The following is a 23,699-nucleotide window of genomic DNA, read 5'->3' as shown; positions in this document are numbered from 1 at the left end:
GGTGTGTACATCAATACATTTGTGACCTAGAGCCATATTCTAAAAATAACTTTTAAGTATGTTTTGTCGTATTTATTAATTTATATACTTTTAAGATGTACATTATATTATATGTCTGTAACTTTGACTTGTCTCATACATGTACAACTTTGTATAATGTCGCATGTGATGAATAAATTTGACTTGACTTGAAAAAACCTCCAAAAAACAAAGCCGTTTGAGTTAGTTTTAGTGCAGTGTTAGTGTTAAAAGGAGGGCAAGTGTTGCATTCAGTTAAGGTGTATGTTAATCTATTTGCGTTAATTATTTATTGCATAAATGTTTGCCTTAGAAAAAAATAAGGGGACACTATAGAGTAAGTTCTCAGATTTAAGTTTCCTTAGTATTTTAAGATTAGATAACTGAAAATTGGTCACTAATGACCAGATTACAGCCGCAGAAAGGTGTTATTAAAGAAAAATAGATATAAATATGTGAAAATGATAACTGGAGGAGAAGTTACTACTATGAAATATACAACAAATAAAAACAAGAGATAGCTAGCATGAGCAGGACATCTAGACTAGAACATTCAAAACAGAAAATCCTCCCAGACGAGAGACCCGGACAAAGTAGGTGTAGATGTAAACCATAACTTGGATGTAAGGATGGAACTTATTAGGATACCAGGAAAATTAATACACAACAAACAGTTTTCAATGGACGGGAATGAATGGTGAAGAAGAGTTGGTGTCGACGATCTACTTTAGGGCTGTAATACCAGTGATGATAATAACAATGACTATATTAATGTAAAGAAATAGTATATTATTCAACGAGCATTGTAATGATAATAGCCATACTTTTTCTACGACCTTTTTTTTTATTTTAATTAGTAAAAAATTTAATTATCAACTACTCGAGATTTAAATTATAATAATTTACAAAAATACCTAAATGCTATTTACCCCTAGTACGTGGCTGAATAATTGGTTGTCTATTATTACTAAATTCTTATTTATTGTATAAATACAACTAGAAATAGTCAATACCTATAAGTTCTATTCGTTTTCGAAAAATTATAAGCATAAATTTGTACCTACTGTCAGTGAATCTAATAAATAGGAAATGGCTGTTGTCGGTGGACTTATTTCATATATACAGGGTGTTTCATTAATAATTGTCCATATAGTAACTGGAGAAACCTTAGCAGAAAGTACGAAGATTTAACCTAAAACACTTAAATAAAATGTGGTTCCTTACTGAGTTACAGGGTGTTTTATCTTTATTTTTGCTCAGCATTTTAAAACTGTTCGACGTATCCTTTTCATAGATAGACTACTATAGTCGCAGAAAGTGCGACTACTATATACCCTACTAAATTATGATAAACAAACGTTTCTAGATACTACCAGAGGCGTACGACAGGGGATAGTGAACGGTTGACCCTTCTCAAATTCTACGACACTGGAGGAATTACTATTTTAGTGCCATTTTTAGATTCTCCAATACTTTCTACGTAAATAATATACTCTTCATTGGTAACGATAAAGTTATTAGTTTTCGAGATATTTGAAGTTAAATATGAAACGGCACAATTATTTTGATTAATTTGTGATATGATTCATATGATTAAAATTTAAAAATTATTTGTACCCAGTACTTTAAAACTATTACGCGTATCCTTATAATACTTGGCAGAAAGTGTAGGCACTGTACACCCTACTAAATTAAGATAAATAAACGTTTCTAGCTACTACCAGAGGCGTACGACAGGGGATAGTGGCTGGTTGACCCTTCCCAAATTCTACGCAACTGACGAAATTGCTATTTTAGTATAATTTTTTGATTTTCCAATACTTTTATGTAAATAATATACTCTTCATTCGTAACGACAAAATGATTAGTTTTCGATATATTTAAAATTAAAAATGAAGCGACACAATACATTAATCAAAATAACTGTGTCGTTTCATTTTTAACTTCAAATATCTCGAAAACTAATGACTTTATCGTTACGAATAGAGAGTATATTATTTTCATAGAAAGTATTGGAGAATCTAAAAATTGAACTAAAATAGCAATTTAGCCAGTGGCGTAGGACTTGGAAAGGGTCAACCATTCACTTTCCCCGTCGTACGCCTCTGGTAATAGACAAAAACGTTTGTTTAACATAATTTAGTAGTTTGTACAGTACCTATACTTCCTGCCAAGTACGAAAAGGATACGTTGAATAGTTTTAAAATGCTGAGCAAAAATAGTTTTTAAATTTTTAGATAAAACACTCTGTAACTCAGTAAGGAACCACATTTTATTTAAGTGTTTTAGGTTAAATCTTCGTATTTTGTGCTAAGGTTTCTGCAGTTACTATATGGACAATTATTAATGAAACACCCTGTATAGTTATAATGTGTATTTACATTTAACTATATATAATATAATAATATAACTATACATCTAACTTCAGCCCGTGAGTAATGACCCGTGAGTAACTTCAGCCCGTGAGTAATCAATTATTACTCACTGGTACAGTAATGGGTGCTATTATCTATGAAAAAATAGCGAATAATGAGCATGTTATTAAACGGTAGTAGAAAAAATAACTTACAATATATCCCGCATATTTAGGCTCTTCTTCATAACGATCATGAAGCCATATGAACTCTTCATGCTGTCTGACAACTAAAAACTCTTGTTTCTGGAAATTCTTCATTGAAGTGCGAGTGTGGACAGTGAACTTAACTTTATCTTTTTCGCTGAGCGCATCAGAAATATCCACAATAAGGGAACTGTCTGTGAGAGGCACATTATTACCTTCATCTGGAGATCTATCTGACTGTAAAATAAACAAAATAATGAAATATTACTTTAAGAAATGATATTATAGTGACTAGTTCACTAGACTGTTTTTAACTGATAAAACGTCATAGCAACGCATCGTTTCCTACTGACAAAACTCCTTAGCGACGTGATTTCTCAGCGACAAAATTATGACAGATCCGTCACGAAAGTGTCTGGTAATAACAAATAAATAAAGATTATATTTCGTTGATATGGTGCATTAATTGTCTCGGGAAATAGTCTTGTCGAATATCATTCGAGAGAAAATTATTTACCGGCAAAATTTTCTCCGGGTTTCATTCAAGTTCGTTGCCTTTTGGTTATTTTCGCTTATGAAATTTTGACAAAATCACTCAACTGACGTCTCGTGATTTAAGTCAAAATTTAATTCGCGAAAATTGCCAGGCAACAAACTTTCATACCAGTCGAAAATATGGCCGGCAAAATTTTCTCTCTTGTGATATTATATACGACTATTTAATTACCATTTATATTAAAAAATTTATCAAAAAAAATATATTTTTTAAAATTATGTTATACAGAGTGAGTTTTATAGATTTTGGTAGGTAAGGGTCTTCTAATGCAGCCGATAGTATAGTGGTACAGTAGAGCGTCGATTATCCGAACGTCGATCAACCGAACGACCGGTTATCCGAACTCCCGACTCCCGCTCCCCGCACTCGAGTACTGAGCAAGCGTTAGTAATTAACGCTTAAAATATCTTCAATTTTCTTCAATTGTGTATCCAAAAATAGGTTGTTGCAAAGACTGCACTTTTTTGTTTGATTGCTATTTGTCATTATCAAGGTATAAACAAATGTAAGTACAGTTATAAATGTGGTTTTTATTCACTTGTGGATAAATATGTATGACAATCTCAATATAGTTCGATTATCCGAACAAATCGGTTTTCCGAACACCCATGTCCCCCAATTAGTTCGGATAATCGACGCTCTACTGTATTTACATTGTTGTCAGATCTTCCGTGAACTTTCTTATTTCAAATGGAACACCCTATATTTTTTGCGTTTTGAAGTTCTAAAGAAATACCTACTGATTATTTTTTATGTAATATTTTCTAATGCCGTAAGTTTGGAGTTATTGCTACATTCATTTAACAGACATTATTTTAGGTTCTTTGAATCATTGAAAACAAAAAAGATATTTGTAATTTTTCTCTAAAGTTGATCGTATCTATTAAAGAATTACTTAAGCAAAAAAACATTATTTTTAAAATTACGAAGTGTCTAAATTCAAGTTCAAACCTTATTTTATTAGTTCCTGATAAGTAATTTGGTCTTATTTAATTTTAAATTGTCTTTAGTTGTAAATGCAGGCCGATCGCCCGTCCTCTCATAGTGCTTCATTATCAATTAAAAACAATGTTTTAGAATAAAACATGCTTAAAATCCTCATGGAGAGCTGATAGAAAAAGCTTTGAATTGAATTTAGGCATTTCATAATTTGAAAAATTATATTTTTTACTTGTCTTTGTGAGCCTTGAAAATGGTCATTTTTCCTGTTTTTCAGTTTTAAATTGTTTATTTTATAACCCAAAAATGATTACTTTAGAGAAAAATTACAAAAGACTTTATTTGTGATCCAAAGAACCTAAAATAATGTCTGCCCGGGCAGAAAAGCTGATTTTTATAATTCGTTTAAAAGGTTATAGGGAATATTTCAGAACACAAAAAATATACAGGGTGTCCCATTTGAAATAAGCAAGTTCATTAGATTTTCAGAAAAACGAAGATAAGACAACAACGTAAATGTCACCCTAATATCGGCCGCATCACAAGACCCTTACATACCAAAATCTGTAAAAATCGTGAAAGCCATTTTCCGAGATAATTGAGTCGTTCAATATACACTGTGCATCAGAGAAAACGAGCACCCCCAAAAATGGGTCACTTTTGATGTCTCTTCTTCTTCTTATGCAATCCACTAATGGATGTTCGCGATCACGTTTGACCATTTTTCTCTATCCCTTGCAGTATGTATTAGGTCTCCCTATGTTTTTTAGTCCTGTCCATTGTTTGACATTACGGAGCCATGACATTTTCTTCCTGCCCACTCCTCTTCTTCCTTCGATCTTTCCTTCAATTAAGGTTTGCAGAAACTGATATCTTTCATTTCTAATTAGGTGTCCCAGGTATGCCGTTTTTCTCTGTTTAATTGTGCACATCAGTTGTCGTTCTGTACCAATTCTTCTCAGGATTTCTTCATTTGTTATTCTTGCGGTCCAGGGAACTTTAAGGATTCGTCGATAGATCCACATCTCAAATGCCTCTAGCTTATTCATTGTGTTTATTTTTAAAGTCCATCCTTCCATGCCATACAGGAGCACCGACCACATATAGCATTTTGTGAATCTTAGTCTTAGGTTTAGGTCTGAATTTCATGAATGCACTTCTGGCTCTTTCTATCCGACATTTAATTTCCATATCCGACATCCAGTCTTCACATAGCCAGGTTCCCAGGTACTTAAAACTTTGTTACGCGCTCTACATCTTGGTTGTTATATGCTAGTCTTGCATTTTGATGTTGACATAATTGATGGCTGATTATAAGGAACTTGGTCTTTTTTATGTTGATGCTAAGTCCCATGTTCTCGCTATGCTCTCCAATTTTATTAAGAAGGTTTTGGAGGTCTTCTATATTGTCTGCTATTAAGACCGAGTCATCAGCATATCGTATATTATTGACCCAGGTACCATTTACTTTGATGCCGCTTTCGCATTCCTCAAGAGCTTCCTGGAAGATACTTTCTGAATATAGATTGAACAGTAGTGGGGAGAGAATGCATCCCTGTCTTACACCTCTGAGAATTTTTTGAGCTTGCGTTGTTTCATTATCCACCTTGACGACAGCTGTTTGATTCCAGTAAAGAGTCTCTATGCAACGAATGTCTTTTTGATCTATGTCGAGTTGTTTTAGTATATGTACGAGTTTATGATGTACTCGATCGAAGGCTTTTTCATAATCTATAAAACACATCATTACATCTCTCCTTTGATCGTAGCAGTTCTGAGCTAGCACTTGGGTTGCAACTAGTGCTTCCCTGGTACCCAGGCCTTTTCGAAATCCAAATTGATGTCTCATATCTCCTAAACCTGTTGGCCGATTTAAGTAATTTTTTCAATGTGTTATAGCCTTATTCTTTAATAATATCGCTGTAATAATATTGTTGCTAAATAAGTAAATTTTCATTGTATGTCGGCTGTACGAAACAAACAAACAAATAATTTTATATTCACCATTGGCGTAAATACGGGTAATATGATCGGTCAGAAGACCCGTATGCGAGCCAATAGTGAATATAAAATTCTTAATTGTATGTCAAAAAATGTGTCATAACTACGTCTTAAAACCCACCAAATTTCATTTGTATATCTCAACCGGTTTTAAAGCAATACATAAATCGTCAGTTTGTAAGAAAAAATTCAACATCCCGTATCTCGGAAACGAAGCATTTGCGGACATAGCTACTATTATAAAGCAAACTGTCATTATTTTTTAATGCAGAATTATCCCTTAAAGTTTGTCGCACTTATTTAGAAACATCCTGTACTGATGAAGAACATGGCTAGTTGTTAAATTACCTAACTTTTGTATTATCCAACATAAATGGATGAATAAAAAAACAGACTGTTAAGAAAACCTGAGGCTACAGTTCGGTTTTAATTTCAGTATTTTATAAATGCTAAAACATTCCACAGGGTGTTGCGAACTTTTAGAAAAAACACAGTTTGATTCGTACACCCGGTATACAATGGAAATTTAACTGTTTAGCACCAATATTATTACAGCGATATTGTTATAGAATAAGGCTATAACATATTAAAAAAATTACTTAAATCGGACAACAGGTTTAGGACATACGAGACATCAAAAATGACCCATTTTTTGGGGTGCCCGTTTTCTCTGACGCGCAGTGTATAAAACTCTTGTTTGTATAAAACGTTTTATGTTTCTAGTATTTGTTTGAATCATGTTGTACTCTCGTAAGGATTATAAAACTCAGATGCCTCAAACAGTCAAAAATCATCTGGTTACAATTTAAACTCTATCTATTATCTTATCCCAAAAATCGGTTACAGTTTCTATGTCATGTATCATGTAGTATGTTTGTCCCAAAAGTGTCTGACTTTTGTTTTTGTTCATAAATTCCTTGGGACGAAAAGTCCTGTGGCTATTAATGTATGAGCAAAAGACACATAAAAGAAGTGTTTAAGAATAGTCGCACGTCTGTTAACCCTTTCAGCTTCGCTTCAATATTTTCGACATTAACTCTTGTGCCGGCAGAATAATTTGGTTTGAATACTGCACTTAAGATTAGTGTGGCGCTTACGCGTCCATGGCACTAATCTATAGTTGCTATAGTCATATTTGGACGCGCGTACACGTCGCAGTGATTGAAGACGTTCGTTGTTTGATTGTGCGTGATCTAGATGGCAATCTTTGAATTCGACAATTGTTCGGATTGATTCGCGTGTGTTCTTCTACTAATTAATTCCACAATTGCTCACGACTCACGACAGAGCAGAGTAACGCACTTAGAATTTGTTATGGACTGCTTGGTCCATACTTATTACCGCTGATGATGAAAAAAGAAGAATTATTAGAAACAGTAGTAAACTCATAAAATTTTCCATATATTTAAAAAACATATTTCAGTGGTTATTATTTCATATGAGCTGTTTATTATATTTCCATTGCTGTTTGTTAGTCCTATTTAGTTAATTAGTCCTATTTAGTTTATAATTTGGTTTTTATTATTATGGATAGCCAAATTTTTCCGTTTGTTTTGTTTCATCAACTAATTAGTTGGTAAGTTTTTATTTAATAAATATAGTAAATGTTATAAGTGGATATATTATAGTTGATGAATATAAATATTTAAGTACATATAATTATAAATAAAAAAACATTAAGTATGTCAAGCAAAGATATGAAAAATGACTTAATCTTTTTAGTTTCCTTTCTGAGTTGTGGCACAGGTCAACAGATTTCCTTGCTGTTTTACAAGAGTTATATCTGCTCTATTCTGGATTGTGGGTATACTCTACAGTGCGTCCATAAAGTAATGCATAAATGCATTTCTTCGTAAACCAGTGACTTAAAGGAATAATCCAAAACCAGGTCGATTTTTATTTTTAAATTATGATTTTTTTGGCATATATCATACTAGTGACGTCATCCATCTGGGTGTGATGACGTAATCGATGATTTTTTTAAGTAAGAAGAGGGGCCATGTGACAGCTTATTTGAAAGTGTATTAAATTCTCTATTCACTAATATAAACATTAACATAATTATTTATACAGGGTGTCCAATTTTTTAAATTATATTAATTGACACAAAAAGATGAATGTATGTAATTTGTTTAATTCTAGATACATTTTACTGCTGTCAGAAAACATAAAAATGTTTTATTTAAAAAATAAACATTGATTTTCGCTTAAACGAAATGTTTAAGTTGCCAAGAGGCAGGTGGGTGGCAGCTTTAACATGGCAGCTTTAAGCGAAAAGCAATATTTATTTGTCAAATAAACAATTTTTCCTGTTTTCTGATAACAGGAAAACGTATTTTGAATTAAATGAATTACATACATTCTTCTTTATGTCTCAATTAATTTAATTTAAAAATTTTGTTTGAACACCCTGTATAAATCATTATGTTAACCTTCCGATGACCAACCTTTTTTTGTTACACGGATGACCAATGGGGGTAAAAATGACCCCAAGTCAAAAATGACAATTGACAAAAAAATGAAGTTGTTTTAAGAAATGTAATAATGTATTCGTAATTTTAATGTTACTATTGTATCAATAAATTATAAATAAACATTAGTAAAGCATATTTTTAATTACAACTGAACAAAAACAAGAATCATCATTCTGAACTTAGAACTAAAGAAATATTCAAATACAGGGTGCTCCAAACCTCTGCTTTTCTTTGATTACAGCTAAATTATGGGATATACAAAACATGTTTTTAACAATATTACTGTATATCGAAGCCGTCTATAATTTAAAATTATTTTCGATTATACAAGGTGAGTCAGTACGACGGTACGAACCAAAGTTGTGCTTTTTTAAATGGAACACCCTATATTATTATATTAAATCATTTTTGAATATATTTTTTTAAAATATTAAGAATTTATATAAGGTATTAAAGGCCTAAAGTTAACAATTTTCGAAATATTTACACTTTTATTGAGAAAAATGGTAATATTCAAAGGGCTGTAAATTAGGCTTTCAAGGTAATAAAAATTTAAATGACATTGTCAAAGTATTTTTAGTATACTTTTATTTTTAAATAAATTAACATATTTGACATATAGCCATAAAATATACAGTGTGATCACTATTTGCAAATGCAAAATTTTCTCATTTTTTTTTAAATATACACCCTGTATATTAGTATTGCCTTTTGTAGTAAATATTACAACCTTTCTTTTGGTATAAGGTTGTATGTACCTAGCATGTTTCGTTTTGTAGATATTTAAAAAAAAAACTATAGATTTTAAGTTTTTGCGGATTTTTTATTAAAATATTTTTTTGTAAAAAAAATTATAATCTGATTTTAGAAACATCAAAATATCAAATATGAAAATAGAAACGTAATTAAAGATTAAAATAAATCGTAAATACTAGTACAATTCAACTGAATTTAATAACTTAAAATTATTTTACAAAAAATATTTTACCATACTAATGAATGCATAAATTAGTTACTATAACTTAGTTATAAATTAAATAAACAACCAAATTTGATATCTACCCTAGTAATTTTTCTACCACACATTTTCCTGTACCAAATTAATTGTTAGTTATATTGTATTTACGAGTAAGATCAGTTAAACTTATAATTTACCTTTTAAATTTACTTACATCTTGAGAACATAATTATTATAAAGTATGCTTTGAAACAAATGAATGTTAAATGATGTATCAGCCAATTATTTATTAATATAAATATTATTAACTGGTGTTACAAAAGCTGGTAATACTTTTGTAGTTGAAATTTTTGTAATAATTTTTTATATTTTAAATATTAATTTTTCAACCGAACAATTGATGGATTACCATCATTAGAAATGGAAACCATTAGAAATTATTACCAGCTTTTGTGACACGACTACATAGATACTATTTACTTCATAATATACTTCATTCATTCATAACGTTCATTTGTTTCAAAGCATACTTTATACGTTCTCAAGATGTAGGTAAATTAAAAAGTTATTAATAGGATCGGTACCTATTTTCGGCTGCAATGCTATTCAAATGGGGATTCATTTTTTTTCGAATCCTGAGAAAACTAATAAGTATTTTTGAAAAATTTAAACGCAGAATGAAAGATAACGTTATTAGCGAGGGCCGAAAGTCCCTGAGAACTTCTATAATGTTTATTTTAACCCTCCGTTACTCGCACACGGTGTGGGAGACCGGGCCTGTCAATAAATTCCTGTAACTCTGCTTGTAGTGGGGATTTTGAATGGCTACTTCGTATACTTCTTCAGTGGTCAATCAACTGTGGGTAAAGTCAGTTCGCAGTGTAAAAAATAGTACTGTCCTTTTGTTATTACGCAACACGGTCCCGTACACCGTGTGCGAGTATTTGTGCACCAATTTTTGTGTTTGGATCACACATCGATATTTTTAATTAGTAAGGTAATTTAAGATCTTTTCCTTATTTTCAATGTTTATAGATTAGTTTATTTATATTTATATATATATATATATATATATATATATATATATATATATATAAATATAAATATATAACTTACCCAGAACCATCAGAATGAGGTTTAGGGAAATATGTGGTTTACCAACAGAACAAGTACCAGTCGTAACACCAGGAACTTCAGATCGCTGTGCTGTTTGTGATTGGAAGAAAAATAGAAAAACAAAGTTTTACTGCCAAATATGCTCAAAATATCTGTGTTTGGAACACCATTGTTCCAATGAATGTGACACCATTGTGTATTTCATGTTTTAAAAACGTTAATTAATTTTTATAACTTTTTTTGTTACTACAATTACTCTTTATTTTTAATTTTTTTGTGTATTGAATTAAGATCTAAAGTTCTTAGTAAACAAATTTAACCATATTCAATTTTTTTTTCACTTCCAAAGTTTTTGTATATACATATAAATGGATAACAATGAAAATTATTAAATTTTTGATTAAAGTAATATAATGTGAACACAAACGCATATCTACAAAATTATATGATCATATATTCATTAAATAATTTAATCGTACACAATTTTGCAAAAAAAAATAATTTTAAAACACTGCTGACCCATATTTTTGGACCCGGTCTCCTGCACCGTGCGCGAGTATCCGATCACAAAAAGTTGGCGCGAGTAACGAAATTAATAAGTTACAGGGGTGAAAAACTAAGAGAAAATGTAGTGTGATTTTTAATTTCAAATATCTCATTCGAAAGAAACTTCTTATATATTCTAAGGGACTTTCGGCCCTCCATAATAATTATGTCTTTCATTTTGTGTTTAAATTTTTAAAAAATATTTATTAGTTTTGTTCAGGATTCGAAAAAAATGGACACCATGTCCGTGGAAATCGAACATTCGTTATCTTTGTCATACAACGCACTCAGTCGAATATAATGTTATGACAAGACTCAAGACAGTGACAAGTAGAGATGTGTTCGACCCGCTATCGCTATGTTGATATAGCAGTTCATTCTGCTACTGCTTTTTAACGCTTTTAAGATGATAATAAAATCAATCAAAGAGTTGTTTATTAAATAGTATTGTTAGTTTATTTGAAAAATAATAATTGATTTAAGTCGTACAATTAATAAAAAGTTATTTATTGTTTATATATTATTTATGGATAATCCAAGTATTTCAAGTCATTAAAGTTCGAATAAAGGTATTACTTTATAAGAGTTTGTTCCGATAACCGTAAATAGGTACGAGTTTAGCTATAAAGTAAAGTGCCCATGGTGGCATAAAATGTAGTAAATGCTAATGCTTCAAGTACGTACTACATTTTTGAAGATTTCACTACACTTAAAAAGCATTTGCTTTTCTCCGTAGTGTTTGCTTCTATTTACCAGCCTACATAGAAGAATGTACTACGCTTTTGAAGTATGTGCTTGTTTAGTAGTATTTTGCTTCAGTTTAAGTGAAGTTGGTGGGTGGATGTCTTTGGCGTAGGTATTTTTTTGTTACAATATGGCAGCATTTATGAATGTGTGTCATAGAAAAATTTACAAACTAAGAAGAAGATTCTTAATTTTTGGGGTCATTCTTTTATCAAACAAAATTTAATAATTGTGAAGAAGATTAACAAATAACAATTGTTCATTTTTATTCTCGCGTAACTCGTTTGTCGCTTCGAAATCTGAGTCACTCGTTTTTACTCATGTACAATTCTAATAATTAAATAATCCAACAAATAGTTTATTCCTTTAAACGAGAATAAAATTTAATGCGAAAATTCTTGATTTACGGATAGATTTTATAGATTATATTTTCACTATAATTGATTTGATTTATGTAAAAAAGTACTTACTTCAATTGAGTCTATTTCTTCGCTTTTCAGTAACACATTTCTTGTAACAACGTCCCATATTTTAATTTGCGCAAATGAAGAAATAAATAAAGTCTTTATAAATTAATTGAGTAATACTACATTTATACAACGCAGTTCTTCACATGTTCAAACCTTATCTAATCTTTCCATGGTAACACTACAATATTAAAATAACTTTACAACTTTTTTTCTTTTTCGACTATTTGTATAGTATATAAATAATGGTAACCACTGAATACATAATTAGTGAAAAAATAATCCTATCATTTATACAAGTAGTAAAGGTTATCCAAGAACCAGGAACATTCAAAAACTGAACGAAACCGAAATAGCCATCTCTACCTTTCTGACGACAATGTCACTGTCAACCTAATGTTTACATCTGCAGTTTTCATACCAGTGAGAATTTTACTACACGTAATTTGCCGTGTAAAGACAGAAAAAGTAGGGATAGCCGTAAAATATTTGCGAATTATGTACCCATAGCCTTAACTGATCTTAATCGTAAATACAATTTAACTAACAAAATTGGGTACAATAAAGTTGCTAGGGTAGAAAAATTTCTAGAGTAGATTTTAAATTGGTTGTTTAATTTAATAATTAATTTTTCCATTTTAATTACTTATTAGTATGGTAAAAAATTGTTTGTAACATATTTTAAAGTTATTAAATTCAAAAAGAAAATAATCGTTTCGTTTTGATAAATTCAATTAAGTTGCACTTGCATACGTTTTATTTTAAACTTTAATTATGTTTTTATTTTTATCTTTGATATTTTAGTGTTTGTTTCTAAAATCAGATTATAATTATTTTTTGCAAAAAAATTTAATTAAAATTATCGCGGATATAAAATATCCGCGAAACGTAAAATCTATAGTTCTTTTTTAAATATTTGCAAAACCAAACATGCTATGTACATACAACCTTATACCAGAAGAAAGGTTGTAATATTTACTACAAAATGCAATACTAATATACAGGGTGTTCCATTAAAAAAAAATGAGAAAATTTTGAATTTGCAAATAGTGATCACACTCTATATTTTATGGCTATAAGTAAAAGATATTAAAATATTTAAAAATGACAGTATATTATAAAAACTTTGACCTACCACTTAAATTTGTATTACCTTGGAAACATAATCCACAGCCCTATAAATATTACCATTTTTCTCAATAAAAATGTAAATATTTCGAAAATTATTAACTTTAGGCCTATAAGACCTTATACAAATTTTTCATATTTTTAAAAACTATATTCATAAATGATTTAACATATAGGGTGTTCCCTTTAAAAAAATACGACTTTGGTTCATACCGTCGTTCTGACCCACCCTGTATAATCGAAAATAATTTTAAATCATAGACGGTTTTGATATACATTAGTTTTGTTAAAAACATTTTTTTGTATTTCCCATAGTTTAGCCGTAATCAAAGAAAACCAGAGGTTTGGCGCACCCTGTATATAATTACGTCGCCACAGGTTTAGCAAACCATTTTTTTTTCAATATTGAAATGCTTCTTACATACAATTCCTCATAATAGACGGTATTTGCTTAATATAAAATTGGAATATGGAAGACCAAGGGAGTTCGTCTTTGACCCCAAATTCAGAAAATTTTTTTTTTCGTAAAATATAGGGAATTTTTTTTATTACAAAATATGAGGGTATCTAGAATGATAAAGTCAAATAAACAAATAATGAGTTTAAAATTGAAAATATTTCTGAATTTATTAAATAAAACATGCATTGGGGTTCAAATTTACCCCTCTTGGTCATCCGAGGGTTAATGTTTATATTAGTGAATAGAGAGAATTGAATACCCTTTCAAATGAGCTATCCCATGACATGACCCATATTCTCATTTAAAAAAATCATTGATTACGTCATCAAGCCCAGATGGATGACGTCACTAGTATGATGTACAGTGGAACCTCGATAAGTCGGATTATTCGGGACCGCGACCGATCCGGATTATCGAAAATCCGGGTTCGCCGGAGAATATATAAAGTCCATTATAATTGCAAAAACATGAAATACATACGCACAGTACCTCTAAATTACGTACAAATGTAAACAATATTGTTTATTTCTTGGTAAAAAACAGTCAAAGTCAAAAAATGTTTGTTTTGTTTGATGAAAATCGGTCCGGTTAGCCAGACTTCCGAGTCATCGGAAGCCGACTTATTGGGGTTCCACTGTATATGCCAAAAAATCATAATTTAAAAATAAAAATCGACCTGTTTAGGGATTTTTCCTTAAAGTCACCGGTTTACAAAATAATGAATTTATGCGTATATGTATACTCTATATGTTTCTCAAAAAAATACAAAACAATTAACTATCGATTGTATTCAATATAAAAGCCTAAAAATATGTCAACAGCAATAGTATCATAATTCTAGCAGAATATCAAGAACTTCCCTTGTTTTAGAAGACAGTTTTTAGCATTTTAGCAAATAAAAAATTAGTAAAAAACAGATTTTTTAATAGTGATGTTGTGGCAAAAGGTAACATTCTTATTACAGAAAATTTGACCAATATTTTGAACAATAACGGCGTAAATTGGCATAAATAAAAAAGAGAGAAAAAAGATTTTGTAATTCGGTACTCCATAAATCATTCTGAGGGATTAAGGCAGAGGTTTACACTGATCTTAACTTATTATTATAGATAATAGAGTAGGTATAATTTGGTCAGTCATACTTCCTCTAATTGGCTTAGCTCACTCTGAGTAAGCTCTTTTCAATAGCCTCTATACTCTAGACAGTCTAGACTCCTATTTATGGATGACAGTTTTCTCAACTTCAAAAATGTAATTTTGATATACTTTAATTACAATTTACGCTGTTATTTAAAAATTCAGAGTTGGCGCAATGATATAAAATGATTGTAATTTTGATACCAATAGAGGTATAGTATTTTTACTACAAAAGCAAGATTACGTAGGTCAAAATTTCTGACGTAAGAGCACTGTCAAAACATTAGAATGTGACTTTTCATCATGGCCACGTTTATGTCAATACTGGTCAGAGATATTTTTCTTTTTCTTTGTTTACTATAATAAATAATATCTATAATTATTTATTCTAATTAATGATGTCAATTGGTTTTTATTACTTGCCGAAATATATTAATTAACAACAATATTATCATAGTGTAGGTATAATCATTACAGATTATTTAATATTTTTAAAACTAACTACTGCAAACGCTAAAATTCATAAGAAAACTTTCTGATCTGTAAATCTAATAATAATTTTATTTCTAATAAACCTAATCTAAGAAATCTAAATTCTTTAACTTACTTCTCTGCAGTTAATGGTAAGAGGGAATCCCATTATTTCGTTCTTGTTCACAATAATCTATTAAAGAAGCATTTTGATTTGGCATATGATTCTCAATACAAACACATACAAACACAAACACAATTATTAATAGGTACACAACAATAATTACAATAGTTTTTAAATTAAGCTATATTAATATGTAGGTATTTATAAAAACAGTAGTGTTTTAAAGCTATATTTTGAATCAAATTGTGTACGAAACGAAGTAAAAATATAGCGCCACAGAACTGTCAGATCAGTAGCGTAACATATTTAAATACAATTATTATTTTCTGGAGTATTAACTTAAAGGATTGTTCCATAAACTTTATATTATTAATAATAAAAAATGTTTTTGGTTATTTAATTAATATAATTCTAAAATTCTCAATATAATCGTGATTACGTTTTTATTATTATATTACCGTTTTGATATTTGTAAGAAATGCTAGAGAAATGTCAATTTTAAAGTTTATGTTAAAGTTTATGACATCATTAATTAGAATAAAGAATTAAACAGTAAACAAAAACAAAGAAAATATCTGACAAGTAATGACATTAACGTGGCCATGATGAAAAGTCACATTCTAATGATTTGGCAGTGCTCTTACGTCAGAAATTTTGACCTACGTAATCTTGCTTTTGTAGTAAAAAGACTATATTCATGTATATTTTATTTCACTTGAGTGACATTATATTTTCCATAACATGTGTGTGGTGTCCTTTATATGAAATCGACTTTGGTCAACAACATAAATGACCACTATTCACATATGATTTCAAAGTTTTAATTAATAAACCAACCACCATACTCCCTCAATATTCAGCATATAATTATTTAAACCAAGTCACCATTAAATTTATAATGAACAACATTGAAATGAACTTAACTAAAATCTATAAAGATGTGCCAAAGATAGATAAATGTAATGTTAAGCGTTTTTATTTCAAACATAAATTATATAGAAATATAGACTGTCAAATTATTGTTCCATTTTTACTGCTGTCCTTTGCAATTGAAAAGACATTAAAACAAAGTGCATCTAAGATACATACAAATATAGCAATAATTCCAGGTTTGATTTATTTGGACTTTGGAACAGAACAGACTTTGGATGTCTTTAATTTGAAAGACCTTATTAATGTTTTCAAATCCGGTATTCAGAGGAGATGATAAGTTGATTACCCAAAAAAGTAAATAAATAAAAATCAACACTTTAGTATTTATCCTACACATCCAAAAACATTCCACACTTCACTTATAATTATTACAATAGAGCACAGATTTGATATCGACATAGTCTGGTCCAAAATTTAATCACAGTGTTTTCGAGCCTACTTACACAAAATTTGTATGTTTAACTATCCCTTATGTACTTAACCCTGGAATGCTACCTGGGGTACACTTGTACCCTAACCTTGTTTGTAAGTTACACCCATTTGCAGTAGTGGGTGTGGAAAATATGAAAATAAACTTATTGATAAAAATATAATAAAATACGTTTGTATACAAAATAAATTCTTAACATGTTATCTTAAAACTGTTTTTGTCATAAGTTCTTAAAACATACATATATACATATGTTAGGTCGATTTTATTTGGGGTACCCCGATGTAGCAGATGGAGTTTAGAAAATAAGTAGCAATCCAGGGTTAAAGCCGGTCACTCACAGTAGTGTGGGTTGTTAAATTTTGTTGAATTTGACTAATTGGCAAAAATTTTGATCGTTTGTGGCCGTGCATCCAACAAAATCGTACAATTTGACCATTGATATCATCAACGGTCTTGTCGAATGACACCGAACATAATAGAAAATATACAGAGAGAGTCTGTAATTTGGAATAAATTCAATATCTCAAATACTAATTGTTTTTTTTGAAAATTGCTCAGACCCGTCGATTAGTATTTCAAATTTTCCTTCTTTGCATACAATAATAATGTATACAGGGTGTTTCAATTTAGAAATATGACTTCATCGTTGATTTTCTTAAATGGCAACACTGTCATTTTGATAGCCATTTTGATTGGGTGTGTAAAGTTATACATAACTGCAAAATTTCAAATTTTTATTCCCTACCATATACAAGATAATAAAAAATAACAAAGTTATGTCTGTAATTTGGAATAAATTCAATAATTCAAATAATAATTGTTTTTTTTGAAAATTGTTCAGACCCGTCGATTAGTATTTCAAATTTGTGACATCATATTAGCCTAAGAGCTAGTGAACCCTCCGACTAACGGTCTTAATGTAAGGCTAGAAATTTGTATAGTGATAATTCATGGCACACCAAGGCTAAAAACCATGACCTGGCAGGCATCAGCCGTGCAAGTGTATCTACCAGGTGAATCGAAAAGTGCATAATTTAGGGGTAAAATAAACTTTCTCCTGTAGGGTTTAAATTTAAGTATGTGTTTGAGTAAATCATTTAGAAGAAATGTGTACAATGACAGGCGATTCTGAAGAGCATAAAACCTTGCCAGGCGAGGGGAAAGATTAGGGGTTTTTCCTAAAATTATTTTTTTTGCATGGAACAAATTTTTTTTAGGTTTTTTGAATCATTCCAAACAGAAAAGCGATTAAAAATTTTGAAAATTGCGAAATCGGCCATTTTTAACCCTAAATCGGACATTTATCTAAAAATTTCAATGTTGCCAAGGTACGTAGATATTCTTTAAACATTGATTGATGAAATCCCGAAGAGTTTTTTGCAATAAAATATAGAAAACCCCTTTGTTTTTTTAATTGCTTATCAAGCGGGCGCGACACTGTAGTATAAGTGAGGACGTTTGAGTTTGCATAAATTCATTATCTCGAGAATGAGCAAATTTCAAGTGAAATTCTCAGACAGGTCGATTTTTATTTTTGAATTAGGACTTTTTGGCATATATATGTTACGGTTAAACTTCGAAAATGGTTAATCTCGACATTAACCGGTTAATCTTCACTTTAACCGAAATGTAATGTTAATGTCATACGAAATTCAGATATATTGACATTAACAGGTTAATGTCGAGTTTAACTATTCTCCTTGGTTAATGTTGAATAATGTGTTAGAAAATAATACAACGTTGCCAATTGTATAAAAAATACCTGCTATTTATTCAAACATGACAAACTTCCGTGACACTTAGAGTTGCATAAAATATTAGCTGCCTTACAGTAGCACTTTTTTGAACCACATTTGGTTTTGCACGAGCATCTTTTGTATCCTTGACCACCACATAGAGATGAAGTCGCTGCAATCTCACGAAGAGATTTTTCAACAACTGAAACTTTTTCGGTAGCAATAAGGGGAGCCGGACATACACTGAACTGATTTCTTAATAAGAAATAAGATACTTATGCCAATACTTAAATAACTGTGGTAATGTGCCCTTTTCTGTCCCGATTTTGTAATACATGTTGTTATCTTCAACTGTCGTAACAACGCCTAATGTATTCCTTGCATCAGCTCGTCCTCTATCAAGATCGGGGACAGGTAATCTAACAGTATCACCAATTTTTGCAGTCGGTAATAACTTATTGGAATTTAGTTTCATTTTTTTTTGCTTGTTGAAGCAAACCATCTTTTGCTTGAAATCTATTTTCGATAATAGATTTCTTTCGGCAACATATTAGGCATCTTAAATCATTTTTATTATTTTCGTTAATTTGAGCACAACAGTCTGTATGAACAAACATATTGCACGAGATACAGACGCAACTGTTCGAACATTCAAACTCACAAGCACCACAACAAATTAGGCGCTTATTTGGTATAAGATTCTTATTTAACGTTTCGTTAAATTCATTTGAATCTTCAAATGTTCCTCCGACTTGTGGGTTAACTGGAGTAAGAAGATTTACAGAAGACCAGGAATTGCTTTGTACTTCGTTTGCTTCATCGATTTCTGTCGTAACTGGGGAATAATATTTACAGATGTCTTGGAATGGTTAGTTTCGTTTGGTACTTCATATTTGTCAGCGACTTCTGTGATAACTGGAGGAATAATGTTTACAGAAGAGCTAAATTTGTCATTTTCATTTGGTTTGTTTGAACTGGTTATAAAAGTTGTACCTGTAAGTAATAAAGAAACCAATAATTAATAACAATAATTATTTACTACCCATAGCTTTACAATTTACCTGTAGTAGTTCTCTTATCATTGTTATGAGAGCCTGATGAATTTGTTCCAGCAACTTTGCTATTATTATTGACACCTTCTGCACTATTTACTTCATCTAATAAATGTTGAAGATCTTCTTCTGTATCTATTTTATTAATACAGTCCTTTGGAAAGATAAAATCCGATAGACCAACTTTTATTTTCGGCCCAAACATTGCTTCGTAGGGAGACTGTTTTATTCCTGCATGAAAGGCCCTGTGTTTCATTAATTGAATAAATTTAAGGCCTTCAGACCATTTAGATGTATTATTTGTTTGTATCCACGTTATTAGCATATCCTGAATGTAACGATTAGCCCTTTCGATGCTTCCTTGAAACTGACTATGCCGGCGCTTTCCATGAACAATTTTTAAATCAGGCCACATATTTTTCAGTTCATTTATTATTGTGTTAACGAACTCCCGGCAATTATCAGATTGGAGGATTGAAGGTGCTTCAAAAATGCACAAAATTTCTACCAAGTGTGTAGCTACTTCATCTGCCTTCTTTGAAGTTAAAGATCTTAATTGCACGAATTTTGTAAGGTGGTCCTGATATACAAAGATGAAACGAAATGGTCAATCAGCTTCGGATTGTATGTCAATCAAATCAACTTGACACCGACTATTCATTTCAGAAAATATCATAGGTTTTACAACAAGGGCCTTTTCTTTTTGAACTGAGTTTTTGCTGACAGGGTATGCAAAATTAAAAAAAAAGTGTTACTACTTCTTATGTTATATTTTTGTATTTATCATTTAAAAAATTGAACATTCTTGTTCTTCCTCCATGGCCAATACTTAAATGTGCTTCATAAAGAATATCAAATAATTCTCCTTATTTTACGTAAGATAAAAATTTCTCCTTACCTTCTTGCAAAGAAACAATAAGTTTGAAATCATTTCCCACATTCACTACATCGTATTTGGCCAAATGTCGATATGACAACGCTGTTTTCTTAGCTTGTCGTTTTGCTTCTTTTACTTGATTACAAATTAAATCATATTTTTCACGAGATAAATAAGCACTGTTGTCATCCCGTTTTGTGGAAATAATTTTATCAAGATTCTCGTAAAACCAGTCTTTAAATTCATTGGACATATTGAATACTTAAATTTTCACTTTGAAAAATAACTATACTTCTTGCACGAATGCCACTTGATTACGGAACAAAACAATGTGGACTTTAACAAGACACGTGTGTTAATGTCGAGATTAGCCGGTTAATGTCCGATTGAAGGCTGAAGATCGTTTATCTTCGGACATTAACCAACTAGACTGGTGAATCTCGATATTAACTGGGTAATATTGAGATTAACCTGATTTCGGACGTTAACTGTAACATATATAATACTAGTGACATCATCCATCTGGGTGTGATGACGTAATCAATGATTTTTTTAAATAAGAGTAGGGGTTGTGTGATAGCTCATTTGAAAGGTTATTTAATTCTCTATTCAGTAATATAAACATTAATATAATTATTTATACAGGGTGTACAAAAAAATTTTTCTTCTATTTGTCAAATTTAATCAGCTAATTTAATAAAAAAAAATTTTTTGTACACCCTGTATAAATATGTTAATGTTTTTATTACTGAATAGAGAATTAAATAACCTTTCAAATGAGCTATTACACAACCCCTACTCTCATTTAAATAAATCATCGATTATGTCATCACGCTCAGATGGATGACGTCACTAGTATTATATATATATATATGCCAAAAAGGTTATAATTTAAAAATAAAAATCGACCTGTCTGAGGATTTCTCTTCAAATTTTGCCCATTCTCGAGATAATGAATTTATGCCAACTCAAACGTCCTCACTTATACTACAGTGTCACGCCCGCTTGATTAGCAATTAAAAAACAAAGGGGTTTACGATATTGTATTGCAAAAAACTCTTTGGGATTTCATCAATCAATGTTTAAAGAATATCTACCTACCTTGGCAACATTGAAATTTTTAGTTAAATGTCAGATTTGGAGTTAAAAATGGCTGATTTCGCAATTTTCAAAATTTTTAATCGCTTATATAACAAAAACTATTAACCTAAGAGAAAAATCACTAAAGACCTTTTCTGTTTGGAATGATTCAAAAAACCTAAAAAAATTTTGTTCAATGCAAAAAAATTAATTTTAGGAAAAACCCCTAATCTTTCCCCTCGCCTGGCAAGGTCTTATGCTCTTCAGAATCGCCTGTCATTGTACACATTTCTTCTAAATGACTTACTCAAACACATACTTAAATTTAAACTTTACAGGAGAAAGTTTATTTTTCCCCTAAACTATGCACTTTTCGATTCACCTGGTAGATACATGTGCAGGGCTGATGCCTGCCAGGTCATGGTTTTTAGTCTTGGTGTGCCATGAATTATCACTATACAAATTTCTAGCCTTACAGGAAGACCGTTAGTGGGAGGGTTCACTAGCTCTTAGGCTATATTGCTAGAATGTTTAAGTTCAGCTCCATTAATTCATTACCTTTGATATTCGTTTACTTGTTGTAGTCATTATGATTAGTTTATTTTAATTTTATAGTAAAAACAGTTCCAGAAATATATTGTATGTATAGGTAAATATCATTTAATCTGTAATATACAAATATACATCTACCAAAATTTTTATTTTATTTTTGTTCAAAATACACTTGATTTATTAAAAATAAAACAATTAAGCAGCCAACAGACATATTATACTTACACTAAAACTATCTTCACATTAATGAAGACCTTGAACGTCTTTAATGTCCTTTCAACATGCATGTGACCACTTTATTAAACGCTGTTTCTTATCGACTGGTAAGGAGGCGTTCAAGAATTACGTAACGCGATTTTTAAAGATTTTTGACCCCCCTTCCCCCTTATGTAACACACCCTAATGGGGCGTTTAAGGATAATGTAATGCAATTTTTGAAGATTTTTGCCCCCACCTCCTCCCAACCTGTGTTATGTAATACTTTAATGGCCCCTAATCTAATAAATATTTTATTGGGGATTTTAATGGTTATACTTTTAATTAATGGTATAGTTTGTTCGCTAAACTCAGACAACTGGCTAGTGAGTTTAGTAGGTATTTTTTTTTGTTATTAACAAATTTGGCCGAAATTGGCAAAATTATTAACTATTTAGTAATTATTTTTTTTACCAATTTTACGAAATTGGCAAAATTGCTTACTAAAATTACTAGCCAATTGTGTTTGAGTTTAGTGAACAGACTATAGTAAACAATACATATAGTATTTACTTTTATTTTCCATAGTAAACACACACATGATTCAATCAAACTATCTGTTTATACAAAATATTTAATAAAAAATTATTTATATAAGAGACATGAGATGTCATTCCAGAGTATAACTTTGTGACATTACAAGTGTTTGCATGCTTTTTTGACCATTTGAAATGATTTAACATGATGTTAAATACATCTATAGATGCATATGAAATGTTACAGGACATAGGTACATGGTTGTCGTCCATGTTTACAAAAAAATGTTAAAAAACGCATTGTTTCTATGTACTAAAAGAAATTCAGCAATTTCCCTATTGTATAGTCACAACACTTGCTTATACATTTGACGCACTGTCTGTCAACGTGTTAAAAACACAGAAGATTTTAAATTTGTGTTGCTAAGTATTATAAATTTTTGAGGCATGATATTTTGGAAATCTTATTTTTAAACAAAACTGAACATTATGATCAAATAAAACAAACATGTGCAAGTTCCTTATCAGCCGGTGAGACTACAAAAGCCATCACTGGCACATAAGCATATCAACCCGTTTAAAATATCCTGGCTCATAACAAATAAA

General features: G+C 30.5%; 1 protein-coding gene across 3 annotated transcripts in view; it reads right to left on the bottom strand.

Annotated features, from left to right (window-relative positions):
* Positions 1-23,699, bottom strand: part of LOC114337768 (sorting nexin-6) — a 63,385-nt gene that overhangs the window by 38,109 nt on the left and 1,577 nt on the right. For all 3 annotated transcript variants that reach the window (XM_028288303.2, XM_028288302.2, XM_028288304.2), the window contains exon 2: positions 2,588-2,815. In XM_028288303.2, the coding sequence (XP_028144104.1) occupies positions 2,588-2,815 (228 nt within the window). The remainder of the gene's footprint in view (positions 1-2,587; positions 2,816-23,699) is intronic.

The sequence above is a fragment of the Diabrotica virgifera genome, chromosome 1, assembly GCF_917563875.1.
Source record: "Diabrotica virgifera virgifera chromosome 1, PGI_DIABVI_V3a".
Taxonomy (NCBI): domain Eukaryota; kingdom Metazoa; phylum Arthropoda; class Insecta; order Coleoptera; family Chrysomelidae; genus Diabrotica; species Diabrotica virgifera.
The sequence above is the reverse complement of the archived record's forward strand: the minus strand, read 5'-3'. Positions and strand labels throughout refer to the sequence as shown.